Source organism: Gallinula chloropus (genome assembly GCF_964237585.1).
Source record: "Gallinula chloropus genome assembly, chromosome: Z".
Taxonomy (NCBI): domain Eukaryota; kingdom Metazoa; phylum Chordata; class Aves; order Gruiformes; family Rallidae; genus Gallinula; species Gallinula chloropus.
Genome location: NC_140089.1, coordinates 88,398,272 through 88,413,247, shown reverse-complemented (window position 1 = coordinate 88,413,247; position 14,976 = coordinate 88,398,272). Strand labels below are relative to the sequence as shown.

Below are 14,976 nucleotides of genomic sequence, written 5' to 3'. Positions count from 1 at the left end.
CGAAGGAAGGGGACGGGGAGGGAGACCACCGAAGGAAGGGGACGGGGAGGGAGACCACCGAAGGAAGGGGACGGGGAGGGAGACCACCGAAGGAAGGGGACGGGGAGGGAGACCACCGAAGGAAGGGGATGGGGAGGGAGACCACCGAAGGAAGGGGATGGGGAGGGAGACCACCGAAGGAAGGGGGAGGGGGACGGGGCTGATGCCGAACCCAAACCTCTCCCCCGGGGAGCGGCCCCCGTGCGCCGTCTGGAGGGTCAGCCACAGGCATCGCGCACCCTTCCCCGCTATTACACGTAAGATGGCAGATTCCGGAGACCCGAGCAGGCGTTTTCCAGCCTGCGGGGAGAGCGCCCGGAGCCAGCGGCGGCGGAGGGAAGTTGAGCCGGGGACAAGCCGGCTGGGCAGCGAGATTTAGAACAGAAATCAAGCAAAAAAAACCCCAAAAAAACCCCAGAAAGTTTGGGGGAGGGGGAGGAGGGAGCGCGGGGTCGCGTTGCTGGGGGTGGTTTAGGGTTTTTTCCCTTCTGGCTGAGGAACAGCGGGGAAGGGGGGGGAAGGAGCCGGGGGAGGGCAACGCAGCGGGGGCCGAGGAGAAGCCCCCGGGGCGGGGATGGAAGGGGTGGGGGGGGGGTATGAAGAAGGGTGGCGAGGGAAAGGAGGGGAGGAAGCGGGGGGGCTGCTGCTGCTGCTGCTGCCCCGGCTCGCCGTGCGGGGGAGGAGGGGGTCGCGCTGCGGGGCGGGCGGGAGCCGAGAGCGGATGTTACCTGGGCCGCGGTCGGCGGCGGAGCGGCCGCTCTCCAGGCGCGGCCTGCGGCTGCGGGGCCTTAAGAAGGGGGTGGCGAGGAGAGGAAGGAGGGGCGGCGGCGGCGGCGGGAGGGGGAAGCCGCCCCTCGCCTCAGCCGGCCCCGGCGCGGCGGTGCGGGCCCGGCCTCCGCCCCCCCCCCGCCCTCCTCTCCCCTCCCCTCCCCTCCCCGGGCTGCGGCCGGGCCGGCGGGGCGGGGCGGCGCTTACGAGCCCGCGGCGCGGGGAGGGGGGACCCGGCCGGCCTGTGACGGCCGCCGCCGCCTTCTCCTCCTCCTCCCCCTCCTCCTCCTCCTCGTCGCTGCCGCTGCCGCTGTTGTTGTTGTTGTTGTTGCCGCGGCTCCGGCCGCTCGCACCCCGCGGCCGCCGCCGACACGTCCAGGCGCCGCCGCGCATGCGCGACATCCGGGTAACGCGCTCCCACCCCACACCCCCCCTCCCCTCTCTTCCCCCCCCTCCCCTCCCCTCCCCACCACCGCCAGTGCGCCTGCGCGGCCGGCGGCCCCCGCGGTTGCCGCGCTGCCGGCGGTCGGGGAGCGGTGCGGGCGGGCGCGCGGGGAGGTTTGTTTCTGCGGTTGGTTGGCGCCGGGCGGCGGGGCGGTGAGCGGGGCGGGCGGGGGAGGCGGGCAGCGTCCCCAAAGTGTCCCGAAGCTCCGAAAATGTCCCGCGGGCGCCGTCCCAAGACGTGCGCAAGCCCGAGAACGCCGTCCCCGTACTCGCAGAGCCCCACAAATGCAACTCCCGTACGTGTAACACCAACACCACCACCATCCCCCCACACACACACCCCCACCAAAACGCATCCCCCAGGAGCTGGAAGCCCCGAAATGCAGTCCCAAGGGATGAACGTGGCAGCAAAGGCGACCCCATAAACATAACTGCTGGGAAACACAGCCCTCAGGAGTGGGCAGCCCGGCAAACACAGCCCCAGTGTGTGCCCAGCCCCACGAGTGCAGAACCCCCCACCGCACACCCCAGAAGCTGAAAGCTCTGCAAAAGTGGCCCCAGGAACCCCAAACCCCTGCACATGTAGCGTCCCAACAGTGCCAAGCCCTGCAAAACACACCCTGGCAAATGCCCAGGGCCACAAAAGGCGACAGCTTTTCCCGCTGCTCATCGCCTGGTCCAGCAGAAGCAGCTTTCCCAAAGGAAGCACTGAACCCCAGACTGGCATGGGGTGGGAGGGACCCCAAGGGTCACACAGCTCCAACCCCCTGCCACAGGCAGGGACACCAACCTCCAGCCTGGAGCTACACAAGGATGCCCAGGGCCCCATCCAACCTGGCCTTGAACACCCCCAGGGATGGGGCACCCACCCCCTCTCTGGGCAGCCCCTTCCAGCCCCTCAGAACTTCCCCCTAGGATCTCCTCTCCCCCTTCCCTCCTCCAGCTTCACTCCAGCCCCCTTGTCCTGCCAGTCTCTGCCCTTTAACAAGCTGATTCCCCTCCTGTTCCTCTGCTCCCTTCAGGGACTGGGAGGCTGCAGTGAGGTCCCCCCACAGCCTTCTCTTCTCCAGGCTGACCCAGCCCAGCTCCCCCAGCCTCTCAAATCCAGCTTGAAAAGGAAAATACTAATTTGTTGTAAAAATACTCATTTGTTAAAGGCCGGATGGTTGCATCTTTCTATGCTCGTGGCATTGGGCTGCCGTGAGGACACAGGACAGAAGGGAAAAGGTGCACAAAACACCACCCCACTGCAAAGCACGGTGTATTTCTTGTCTGGTGAGGTGCTGGCGTGCTCTTGCAGCTGCTCTGGTAAGACCTGAGAATGATGGAAATTTTTAAAAATCATTATATTGCCCTAACAGAATTTCCTGCTCACGCTACTAAGTCATTTATAGTCACTTCCACATCCTGAAGCCGATCTTAGTGAGGGAGAGCAACGCAAAGCACTGCTATATTTGCCATCTTCTCAAGGGTAGATGTAGCTGAAGCCTCTTCACACCAGGATTTGCTGAGTGTGTCCAAAAATTGTCTATTTCTGGAGTTTTTGAAGCGATATGGGCAGGAGATGAGAGCTCCAGTTCAATGGGGAGCGTGTCCTGTGCAGGCGAGTTATGTACCAGTGCTTCCCTGCCCTCTCCAAGCTGTATTATTGAAAATACAATAATTAAACAAGCACTGAATAGTTTGCAGCACATAAGCATCACCTCTTCCCCTTGGTGCTCGCAGGACAAGCCACAGACCCTCATCCAGGGGGGAGATTTGCTCACGTGCAGGGAGGAAAGCTGCAAAATGTTGATGCTGAGCACTGAGCAGGATGATCACCAGGCTTCCCATTGGGTCCATAATGGCAAAGAATAAGTCCAAGTATAATACATCAAATTTCTGTCCATTGGCAATAGCCCCAGGTTGCTTTCAAGGCATTCCATCCACCAGAGCCCCATCTAGACCAGCGGGATGCAGGGATCACTGATGCTGGGTATCAGACATCGTTTCAACAGGCAGCTGTCTGTGGTGGTTTGACCCTGGCTGGAGGCCAGATGCCCACCAAAGCTGCTCTGTCACTGCCCTTTTCAGCTGGATAGGGGAGAAAATAGATGTTGAGAGGCTCAGGAGTGGAGATAAGGACAGGGAGAGATCGTTCCACAGTCAGTGTCACGGGCACAACAGGCTCAATGCCGTTTTGAGAAAAAAAAACCAAAAAAGCATTGATTTTCCCCCCTGAGAAAGTACCCACTGAAACCAGAGTCAGATAATGATAAATAAACCCAAATCTTAAAGCACCTCCCCCCACTTTCCCCTTCTAGTAGCTTCAACCTTTGTCACGATTTCGTTCCCTTCTTCCCCTCATTGTGGCACTGGGAGGGGCAGGGACTGGGAGGAATGGGGGTTTGGGTCAGTTCCTCACCAGTTGGTCTCCTCCTTAGCTGGGATGGGGGGGCCATTCCTCACCCCCTTCCCCTGCTGCACCGTGGGGTCCCACCCACAGCAGACAGTCCTCCACCAACTTCTCCAACCTGAGTCCTTTCCCACGGGGCTTCAGCTCTTCCCCAGCTGCCCCAGTGTGGGTCCTTTCATGGGGTGCAGCCCCTCAGCCCCAGACTGCTCCAGCCTGGTCCCACACAGGGTGACCCCAGCAAAACTGCTCTGGTGAAGCTCTCTATCTCTCCCTATGGGCTGCAGGTCCTGCCAGGGTCTTGCTCCAAGGTGGGTCCCAGCATCTCCTGCATGTCTCCCCCTGCTCCAGCCTGGGGCCTCTCCACGGGCTGCAGGGGGGGTCTGGGCCTTTCCCACGGGCTGTGGGGGGACACCCGCTCCACCATGGGTTTCTCCAGGAATCGTTGTGCTATGGGGTAGTGTGATTAGTTCACTTTGATAGCGTGTATTGAACTGTAAAGGACCTGGATCCCAGTGTAGCTGGCACAGCACATGACGTGGAGCTGTGAAGGGACTGGGGTGACCACCCAGGAGATGCTGAGCTCCTTCGCCTGGGAAGGTGCTGAGCTGCCACCTCATGTTTGCCCAAAGCCAAACACAGCTCCAGCAACAACAAGTCCTGGGAGGAACCTTTGGAAGACATTAAGGTGCTTTTAAAAGGCTGCAGTGATACCACGTTCAACGAAATGGTGCTTTTCCCAGCCACCTAAGCTCCTTTGAACTAAAGAGGGTGGGTGTTTTCCCCAGTATCATGTGCTGGTTCTAGCAGGATCAGTGTGACAGGTTGTGGTTTTAGCATCCATCCCCCACCTCGCTCCAGAAAATGTTCCTCTGATTGAACTTCTGCAACTTCTTCTACCTCGAGATCCCAAATCAATACGTTTTTCATTATTAATAAAAAATACATTAAGTTGCTCCAGTGCCTACGTGCCAAACCACCGGCTTCAGCGAGACCTGGACCGGTCCTACCACCGTGCCAGGAATGAGATTTCTAGGATGAAGCCATCCCAGGTAAATAATTAATCGCCTTCTCCCTGTAAATGGACATAACTCAGTAAGAGCTAATTATTTTTAAGTTTGCTTAAAATAAATAAATAAATAAATAAATAAATAAACAAATAAATAAACAAATAAATAAATAAACCTCCCAAAATGAGGTTTATTATGCATCAGGGGATGAAGTAGTCCCACAGTGGGCCATGGGGAGTGGGTGACGCCAAAAGCACCACCTCTAGCACCAAGGATCCCGTTCCCAGCTGGATTTAGAACCCAGACTCAATCTCAACTTCTCCATCCTCCACACAGACCGCAGACAGCTCGTAGCATCTAACCATTTTGGTGCTGGAAGTTACTTCTCAACCCTTTTTTTTCCTTGCAAGCTCATGCAGATCTCAGCAGCAGGAAGATTTACCCCCCAGCTCCCTCTGATCCACGCTCATCCCTTCAGTCAGCAGATACACATAAAACCCAGGAACATCTCTGCTGTTACAAAACTCTTCATGCATCCCCCCCCACCTCCTCCTCCTCTTTCTTTCCCGTAACATGAAAAGCTTCTTTCACAGTTTATCAAGTCCCTCTGCTACTAGCAGCTAAAAAAAGGAACAGAACTTAGAGGAAGTCTTCCAGGAAAGCAGAAGAAGGTTTAAAATAAGTTATTCAAACCTTAAGAAAAAGAATAGAAAAAAATCTTCCTTTACATACCCAGAACTTGTTAAAACTCTCCCCCAGTCTTTATGGTACCAGACCAGGGTCTTTTACCTGCTGTCAGATGAACTGTTCCCAAGCAGATGTCTTTTAATGCAAAGGAATTTTGTTCTCTGGTAATTAACAAACTGTTTATGGAAAGATAAAGTCATTGAGAAAATGGGCGATGTGTGGTCCGAATTTTTCTGTCCTTGCTGGCGCACATGCTCCCATTAATCCAATTCCAGTCTCACCAGCAGTCAGATTTATGAAGTAATTTAGCATCCAGATGTAGAGGGAAGAGCAGGGCCATGGTAGGCAAAGACACATGGATCTGCTAAGAAAGAGGCGGCTATAACTTGGTTACAAATGCCAAAATATATTAAATGGAAATATATGAATCTCACATACCTCTAGCACTAAGTGTACCCTCTTTGGACAACATACCAAAAATGAACTGGAGGGGTTTTTTTTCTTTAAATGACAGCCATATAATTAATCTGGCCTTCGATACGAGCCAGGCAACTGGCAGTTTTAGTCTCTGTTTAGATGGAACCAGCTTTTCCTCCCATGATTTTCCATACAGAAAAAAATTCCCATCAGAAATGCCCTAACACATCAGCTCTGTGCAACAACGTCCCCAGGCCTAATACTGGAAGAGGACCTGGTCTGCTGCTTCAGTGTGGTAGGACTGCTGTTCTTCACCCAAACTGACCTGCCCTTATCACAGAATCAGAGAGTCGTAGAGGTTGGAAGGCACCTCAAGAGATCCTCAGGTCCAGCCCCGCAATGATCTTGGGTTTAGAGCCTTAGACATACCTGTGATGTAGCTGTGTTGTAGGGCTGACCCAATGCACCAGCTCTCTGCTGCTAAAAAGGGGGTCTCAAGCAGTTCCCCATTTTTGGCCAGGTGCTTCTGTCCCCTCTGTCCTTCAGCCCCTGGACAGACTCACAGATGTGTCAGATTGATAGGGACCTTTAAAGCTCATCTAGTTCCCAGTGAGCAGGGACATCTTCACTAGAGCAGGTTGCTCAGAGCCCCATCAGGCCTGACCCTGAATGTCTCCAGGGATGGGGCCTCCACCACCTCTCTGGACAGCCTGTGCCAGTGTCTCACCACCCTCAGAGAGAAGAACTTCTTCCTAATGTCCCATCTAAACCTGCCCTGCTCTAGTTTAACATCATCACCCCTCATCCTGTTGCTCCATGCCCTTGGGAACAGTTCTTCCCCAGCTTTCTTACAGACACCTTCATGTACTGGAAGGGGCCCTGAGCTCTCCCCACAGCCTTCTCTTCTCCAGCCTGAACCAGCCCAACTCTCACAGCCTGTCTTTCATAGGAGAGGTGCTCCAGCCTTTGGGTCATTTTTGTGGCCTCCTCTGGATGTGCTCCATCAGGTCCATGTCCTCCTTGTGCTGAGGGCTCCAGAGCTGGACCCAGCACTGCAGGGGGATCTCCCCAGAGCAGAGCAGAGCAGAGTAGAAGGGCAGAGTCCCCTCTCTTAATCTGCTGCCCACACTGCTGGGGATGCAGCCCAGGATGCCATTGGCCTTCTGTGCTGTGAGTGCAGGTTGGTAGCTCATCTCCAGCTTCTCATCCATGTGTCCCCCCCAAGTCCTTCTCTGCAGGGCTGCTCTCCATCACATCATCCCCCAGCCTGCACTGGTAGCAAGGATTGTCCCGACCCAAGTGCCAGACCTCACACTTGTCCTTGTAGAACTTCATGGGCTTTCACATGGTCCCACCTCTCCAACTGGTCCAGGTGACTCTGGATGACATCCCGTCCCTCTGGCATGTCATCTGCACCGCTCAGCTCCGTGTCACCTGCAATTGCAAGTTGTGCAGCAAGGCAGCCTGCTAATTGACTCAGTAAGCCAGCTGAAAATTAGCCTGGAGGCTGTTTTCTTGCAGGCTAACAAGAACCAGTGGATATTTAGCCAGGCAAGCACCAGGCTGTCACACTGAGCCAGACCACGGAGTCCCTGGGACCGTGGGGCACAGAAGAACGAGGTTCCCTCCACGCTGGGAGCCTGCGCCATCGATTCATCTCACCCATCTACCCACACCCTCCGTCATTTGAATGGGAACTGGAGATATCCCTGAATTCACAGCAATTAACTTAACCACACGAATGCAAAAAATGTATTTATGGCTGGGATGGGTAACCCAGTTCTGGAGCAGCACGATCCAGCACCGCAGGGCGACGAGGTGTGCACACATTTCAGGTTGTGTAAGCTTTTGGATTGCCCTGTCCCGCCCCCCCCCCCCCCCCCCTTATTTCCACCCTTTGGTTTTGTTATTTGCGGGTGAACTTCCAAAAAGCCTTGTCAACTCCTTATCACAACCATGAATTGGTTTAGAAACAGGAATTTGGGGTTGTTCTGGTGCGGAAGCAGATGGAGCTCAGCAGGTTGGGGTAATGAAGGGAGTTTTTCTTTCACTGTACAAAACACAGGCTGGATGGAGTCTGCTCACCCTTTGACCCCATAAAGCAGAGTGTGATATCCAGATCTCTGCACCTGCCATCAACTCTTGTAACAGGAATTAGGGGGGGAAAGAACATGCTGGTGCATCAGGGAATCGCGGGGTCCCCTGTGGACTCTGCAGGCTTTATACTGGTTTGAAGGGAGAAGTCAGAGATTGGTGCTTGAAAAAGTCACGTTCTTCAAGTTTGCAGCTCTTCTCAATAATTATTTTTTTTTAAAAAAATTGAAGGCTTCCCCTACATGTGAAGCATATTTAAAGCACAAAGTATTAACCCTGTTGTAATCCAACATAACGGCTGGTTTAGGGTCACCACCGCCGCACCAGTTATGAGGGAGAGGTTGTTAAAGAGCCTTTTCCTCTTGGAGCTCTGTTGTTCTGCCTTCAGAACAGGGAGAGAAACTCTATATTAAAGCCAATTAAATTTCCACCCGTGTTACCATCAGCTCAAAGTATGAGCACGGTCTCTCTCAGCTGCACTTCAACCTGCTGGGGTTCTCTGTGTGCACTGGAAAGGTACGAGGTGTTTGGGCTATCAGGAATCCATGTGAGCAGAGACACTCAGGGTACATTCTTCAAAAACACTATTTTGTTTCTTTTTTCTTTTCTTTTTTTTTTATTTTTTTCACTTTTGACCAGAAAATTAAGCTGAAGTTTGGGAAATGTGTTTTTGAGATGGGAAGAGAAAGGAGATCTGTGCCCTTTAACTCAAAGAACAGAATCACAGGATGCTTTGGGTTGGGAGGGACCTTAAAGATCATCAAGTTCCAAACCCTCTGCCACGGCCAGGGACGCCCTGACTAGACCAGGCTGCTCAAGGCCCCATCCCACCCGGCCTTCAGCCCTATCAGGGATCCAGGGGCAGCCACAGCCGCTCTGGACACCCTGTGCCAGGGCCTCACTGCCCTCAGAGGGAAGAATTTCTTCCTCACATCTGACCTGACCCTGCCCTCTTCTAGTCTGAACCCATCACCCCGTGTCCTGTCCCTGCACCCCCTGGTGAGCAGCCCCTCTCCCACTTTCCTGTAGCAAAGCGTTGCTAGGCCGCAATTAGGCCTTCCCGGAGCCTTCTCGTCTCCAGGCTGAACCAGCCCAGCTCTCCCAGCCTGTCCTCATAGCAGAGGTTCTCCAGCTCTCTGATCATCTCCATGGCCTCCTCAGGACTCACTCCCACAGCTCCATGTCTTTCCTGCACTGGGGACCCCAGAGCTGGGCACAGCACTGCAGGGGGGTCTCACTAAAAGCAGCGCAGAGGGTCAGAATCCCCTCCCTCAACCTGCTGGCCACATTAAACTATTTTGTTTTCATTAATAATGAATATTAATCATAAAGATTATTAATGATTAATTTGGGTATCAGAAACCCTGCCGTTTTGTTTTAATGTAGACAACAAAAAAGAGGGGACCAGCTCCTGTTGGGGACAGGCACCCCAGAAAGCTCAGCCTTGGGGCTTCTTTCCACCATTAAATCACCCTGCTTATTCCCATCTGCAGCTGCTGTAGATAAGAATATATACATATATTTATATAAGTAAAATATATATATATGTGTATTTAAAGCAGCCCAGGACACAGCTGGCCTCCTGAGCTGCCAGCACACACCACCAGCTCATGTCGAGCTTGATCAGCACACCCCCCAGTCTGCAATAAAGTCACTGCAGAAACAGATGAAATTCCTCCTGCAGGGATATTTCTACCAGCACAAATGTCACTTTTATCAGGATAATCTGTCTTTGAAAATACAAATAGGACGGGGAAGATTACTTGCCACCTGCCTCACGACTTCCAGAGCATGCTTCCAACCATCTCCAGGCATGCAAAATTAGGGCTCAGGGTTGGGAGCTGGAAATGAACCAAGTCGTGAAGAGCAATTTGCTTCTGACTGGAAGTCTGAACTAAGTTTATTTTATAAATAAAGGGAAAATTATGAGAGCTCCTCAGCCTGGGCACAGCAACACACCCAGTTAGAAACACTTTGTAACACAAATGCTTTATTTGTTCCAGCGTCGTGGTCCCCTCACACAACTAGCAGTTACAAAGTAGTGCAAGTTTGAAGTAGAAGGTACTCAAAAGCTTCTAACAGGTGAGAGATGTCAAACTGTGGTGTGTAACACAAACCCTCCCCAGGGCTGTATGAAGCCAAATGATCCAGTGCTCTGTTCTAGGAATCCGTGGTCCAAGGAAAACCCCTGGGCAGTGAAGGCTCCACGGGAGGTTTCTGAGGTGCCTGGGTGTCTGAAATGATCACTTGTGAATTTATTCCAGGTTCCAGGTGCACGAACATCCCCCCTGTTGTTCTTGCTTTGGAAAAGCAACGCTAACTGTGCCTGGGAGTCCCTCCAGTTTGCAGCTGTTCTCTGTGTGCCCCGGATGATAATTGATTTGGTTATCAGAAACCCAACCATTCGAGAATCATGGAACCCCAGACTGGTCTGGGTAGGAAGGGGCCTGAAAGACCCCACCCCGTGCCATCCCTGCCATGGGCAGGGACACCCCCCAGGGTACCCAAAGCCCCATCCAGCCTGGCCTTGAGCCCTGCCAGGGATCCAGGGGCAGCCCCAGCTTCTCTGGGCACACTGTGTGTCAGCACATCTTCCCCAGGACGGATTTCTGCCTAGTATCTAATCAGTATCTCCCCTCTTTCAGTTTAACCCTGTTCCCCCTCATCCTGTCACTACACTCCCTAATTAAAAAGTCCCTCTCTGGCTTCCTGGAGCCCCTCTAGGTACTGGAAGGCCACAATTCGGAGTCCCCAGAGCCCTCTCTTCTCCAGGCACGTGTTTTCCATGGCCACCCACCACCCTCCCTGCACACCAGTCAGCTTGCTAACCCTACTACTGTCACTTTTTCATCGGAATTTCTATAGTCATGAAATCCTCAGCTAACGTCACTTCTCGCCCGCCTAAGGCTGACTCTGCCTGTCTCTTCAGCTCGGTGAGGTCGGCGTCCCCCTCGCCCCCCTGAGGGGAGGGTTTGTAGCGCTGGCTGAAGTGAGTCAAAACCAGCCTCTTCACCTTGCACAGCTCAGCCAAGCCCGCCGCCCCCTTCGGGGTGCTGTGGCCGTGCTCTCTGGCTTTCTCCTCCTGGCTGTCGTCCAAGGTGGCTTCGTGTATCAGCACGTCTGCTTCCCTGCAGAGCTTCACGGCCGCATCCCCAACCACCCCCGAGCAATCCCCCAAAACGCAGATTTTCCTCCCAGGAATGGGGTCGTCTAAGACATCCCCAGGAGAAACGGTCACTCCGCTTTCCAGGACGATCGCTGTTCCACTCTTCAGTTTCCCATATAAAGGGCCCGGCTGGACTCCTGGTAAATAAAGGCACAGAGGTCCTTAAGTATCAGAGAATCACAGAACCACAAGGCTGGAAAAGACCTTTAGGATCATCAAGTCCAACCATTCCCATCCTAAGCTAAACCAGATCCCTGAGCACCTCATCTCCCCTCTGTTAAACACACCCAGGGGTGGGGACTCAGCCCCCTCCCTGGGCAGCCTGTGCCACAGCCCCACAACTCTGCCAGGGAAGAACTTTGCCCTCCCAGCTGAGCTGCCCCTGCCCTGGGGCAGCTTGAGCCCATTGCCCCTTGTCCCATCTCCTGTCCCCTGGCTGAAGAGACCATCGCCCACCTCTCTGCACCCTCCTGGCAGGGCAGGGGAGGTGGGGAGAAGGGCTCCCCTCAGCCTCCTCTGCTCCAGGCTCAACACCCCCAGCTCCCTCAGCTGCTCCTCAGAGGATTTGCCCTCCAGCCCCTTCCCCAGCCTGGTTGCCCTTCTCTGCACTCACTCCAGGACCTCAATGTCCTTCTGATGCTGAGGAGCCCAGAACTGGACCCAGCACTCCAGCTGCAGCCTCCCCAGTGCCCAGTCCAGGGGCACAATCCCCTCCCAACCAACCTCAAGCTCCTCCAATGCCTGAGTCTATCAGGGGATTTAATGACCAAGTGAATAGACTAATTTTTACTAAATTTACTGATTTTTACTAAATTGTTCTTAAGGAGAGTACAGGGGCACAACCCCCTCCCCAGGTGTACTGGCCACACCATTTGCTGAGTGTCAGGATTAATAAAGAAATCACCTAGGAAGAGACAGGCTTTATACAGAGGTCTCTCACTGAGTAAACCAACCCTCAGCATTGAACATCAATTGGCATTTCACATCCTTAAAGAAATAAAGAGCTCCTAACAGTGTTGGGAAGCCTGTTTGAAGAAGAGCTGAGTTCTTCCTGCTGAAGTCAGTGAAGTGGTGCAGCTACACTGGCCACACGTTCCCCTGAGAGTCACCTCAAGCTTTTCCAACGTCAACACTTGAACCTGTTTGTTCTTCCCAGTCAGTACGATGATGTCCTGTGATAGGAACTGGCACTGGTGTTACACACCAGTTCAGAGTGCTGTGCTGGCTTGGTGAGTTAGAATGTCTTTACTAGAAAACTGAACTAAAATGGGTTTGGGAGAGACACAGCAGCTCTGATTTGCTACAGCCTCTAGAAAGGGGATGGTAAAATCATAGAATCACAGGATCACAGGGGTGGGAAGGGACCTCCAGAGCTCATCAGGTCCAACCCCCCTGCCAAAGCAGGGTCCCTAGGACAGGGCACACAGGGAGACATCCAGATGGGGCTGGAATCTCTCCAGGGAAGGAGACTCCACACCCCCTGGGCAGCCTGGCCCAGGGCTCCCTCACCCTCACTGGGAAGAAGTTCTTCCCCACATTGGGGGGGAACTCCCTGTGCTCCAACTTGAGCCCATCACACCTTGCCCTGTCCCCACAGACCACTGAAAAGGGGCTGCCCATTTTCCCCTGCATCCCATATTTAAGATATTTATAAACATTAATAAGGTTCCCTCTTAGTCTTCTTCTCTCCAGGCTGAACAGCCCCAGGTCCCTCAGCCTTTCCTCCCAGGGGAGATGCTCCAGGCCCCTCAGCATCTCTGTCCCTCCTCTGGACTCTCTCCAGGAGATCCCTGGCTGGTTGATCCCAGGGAGCCCAGAACTGGACACAACACTCCAGGTGGGGCCTAAGCAGGGCAGAGCAGAGGGGGAGGATCCCCTCCTGTCACCTGCTGCCCACACTCCTCCTGATGCCCCCAGGATCCCATTGTCTCTCTCAGCCCCCAGGGCACACTGCTGGCTCATGGCCACCCTGTCATCTACAAATGATTCCACCTGTCCACCCAATTTTGTTGCCCCTTCTGAGAGGTGAAGTCAGCACTCAGCTTGAACATACACATTCAGGCGTTGAAAAAAACAAATAAAAAGAGTAAAAACAAGGTGAAATCATTACCCAGGTCCTTCAGTTTCTTCACGTTGAGTTTGCCAGCCCGGGGCTTCTCCTCCAGCACAAAACCAAAAGAAGGGACGCGGTGGAAGAGGCGAAACGCCTTCAGAACCAGCTGCTCGTCCTCAAACAGCAAGTACGAGCTCTCCTCCGGGTTCAGGTGGATTCTTTCCCCTCCTGCTCCCTGGGGAGACCCCCTCTGTCCATCCAGGTAAGAAAAGTCTCTGAATTCTTCTGCAGGACACTGTTCTGGCGTGGGGACCAGCTCGTGAACGGTGTAGCTGAAGAGCAGCTGCGAGTGGGAGAGCTCCATGCTGCTGCCTATGAAGTGCCGCAGCCCCAGCGGGCCGTAGATGTCCACGTGGGCTCTGTGTGGGTCGGGGCTGCTCTGCATGCTGAGGGTGCACAGCAGGCCAGGGAGCCCAAAAATGTGGTCACCGTGAAGGTGAGTGATGAAAATCTTGGTCACTCTGCCTGTGGGTGAGGACAAGGAGGGGGAAACAGGAAAAAGAAAAGCACCGTGAGCAACTCCGGAGCAATCAGCTTTTTGGCAAGAAAGCAGAAAACAAGGGGAGAGGGAGAAATGAAAATAAAACCAATTTTTAAGAAATAAATCCCAAACCACAAAGTGTTTCCCCCCCACAGCAGCGATAAGTTTGCATACACAAGGCTGATTTTGGCTTGATATGTCAAGAGAAGGACACTGAGAGGAGACCTTCTCCCCACCTCCCCTGCCCTGCCAGGAGGGTGCAGAGAGGTGGGCGATGGTCTCTGCAGCCAGGGGACAGGAGATGGGACAAGGGGCAATGGGCTCAAGCTGCCCCAGGGCAGGGTCAGCTCAGCTGGGAGGGAAAAGTTCTTCCCTGGCAGAGTTGTCAGGGCTGGCACAGGCTGCCCAGGGAGAGGGCTGAGTCACTGACCCTGGGGGTGTTTAAAAGATGGGTTAATGTCTCCAGAGAAGGAGACTCCCCAGCCTCTCTGGGCAGCCTGTCCCAGGGCTCTGTCACCCTCACAGCGACAACGTTCCTCCTGACATTCCCATGGAACTTCCTCTGCTCCAGCTGCACCCGCTGCCCCTTGTCCTGTCGCTGCCACCCCTGAGCAGAGCCTGGCTCCAGCCTCCTGACTCTCACCCTTTACATCTTTATGAGCATCAATAAGGTCACCCCTCTGTCTCCTCCAGGCTGAAGAGGCCCAACTCCCTCAGCCTCTCCTCACAAGGAAGGGGTTCCACTCCATCACCTCTGTGGCCCTGTGCTGGGCTCTGATATGATACAGTATCAGCTGACTGATATTTGGTATTTAAACTTCCATACAAATTTTAAAGCTGCTCTGTGGCCCAGGCTTGAAATTGCAAAGCCTAAGAACTGAATTCAGGAGAGTGTGGTCCTCCAGCACAATCCCTCACCAAAGGGCAATCGAGGACTACTGCAGGGCAGGTTTAGCAGCTGCCAGCCAAGGGCAGCACCTTCAGATGTTCCTGCACGCTGAGCGCTGCTTTCAAGGAAGATGAGCACGAGGTGTTTCGTTTAGGTCTCAGGAAGCCCTTTCTCCTCCCCTCCTGCACAAACTCCTCCTCACCAGCACAAACCTGCTTTCAGGTGGCTCCTCATGAACTGTGTCTGAGTCCCCTCCCCGCAGTCGAAGAGCCAGCACTCTCCCTCCCTGCGAAGCACCAGCGCCGACGCTCCTCTGGTTGGGGAGGGATACGCTGAGCCGGTGCCAAGGAAGGTTATATCCATGGACATCCTACACACCTTGGTAATCCACCTGAAAAAGAGAGATTCTGAGACACTTATCCTGGGAAAGAAACACTTTTTTGCTGCCATACTTCGGTGTCAAGACCAGATTGCCC

The 14,976-nt window shown here is 54.0% G+C and overlaps 1 protein-coding gene across 1 annotated transcript; it reads right to left on the bottom strand.

Moving 5' to 3' along the window:
• Positions 1 to 10,690: 10,690 nt before the first annotated feature.
• Positions 10,691 to 14,869, bottom strand: ELAC1 (elaC ribonuclease Z 1; the record flags this gene model as incomplete). Its single annotated transcript, XM_084279014.1, has 3 exons — positions 10,691 to 11,154; positions 13,128 to 13,591; positions 14,709 to 14,869. The coding sequence occupies 3 exons, from the start codon at positions 14,867 to 14,869 to the stop codon at positions 10,691 to 10,693; spliced, it is 1,089 nt and encodes a 362-aa protein (XP_084135140.1).
• Positions 14,870 to 14,976: the final 107 nt, after the last annotated feature.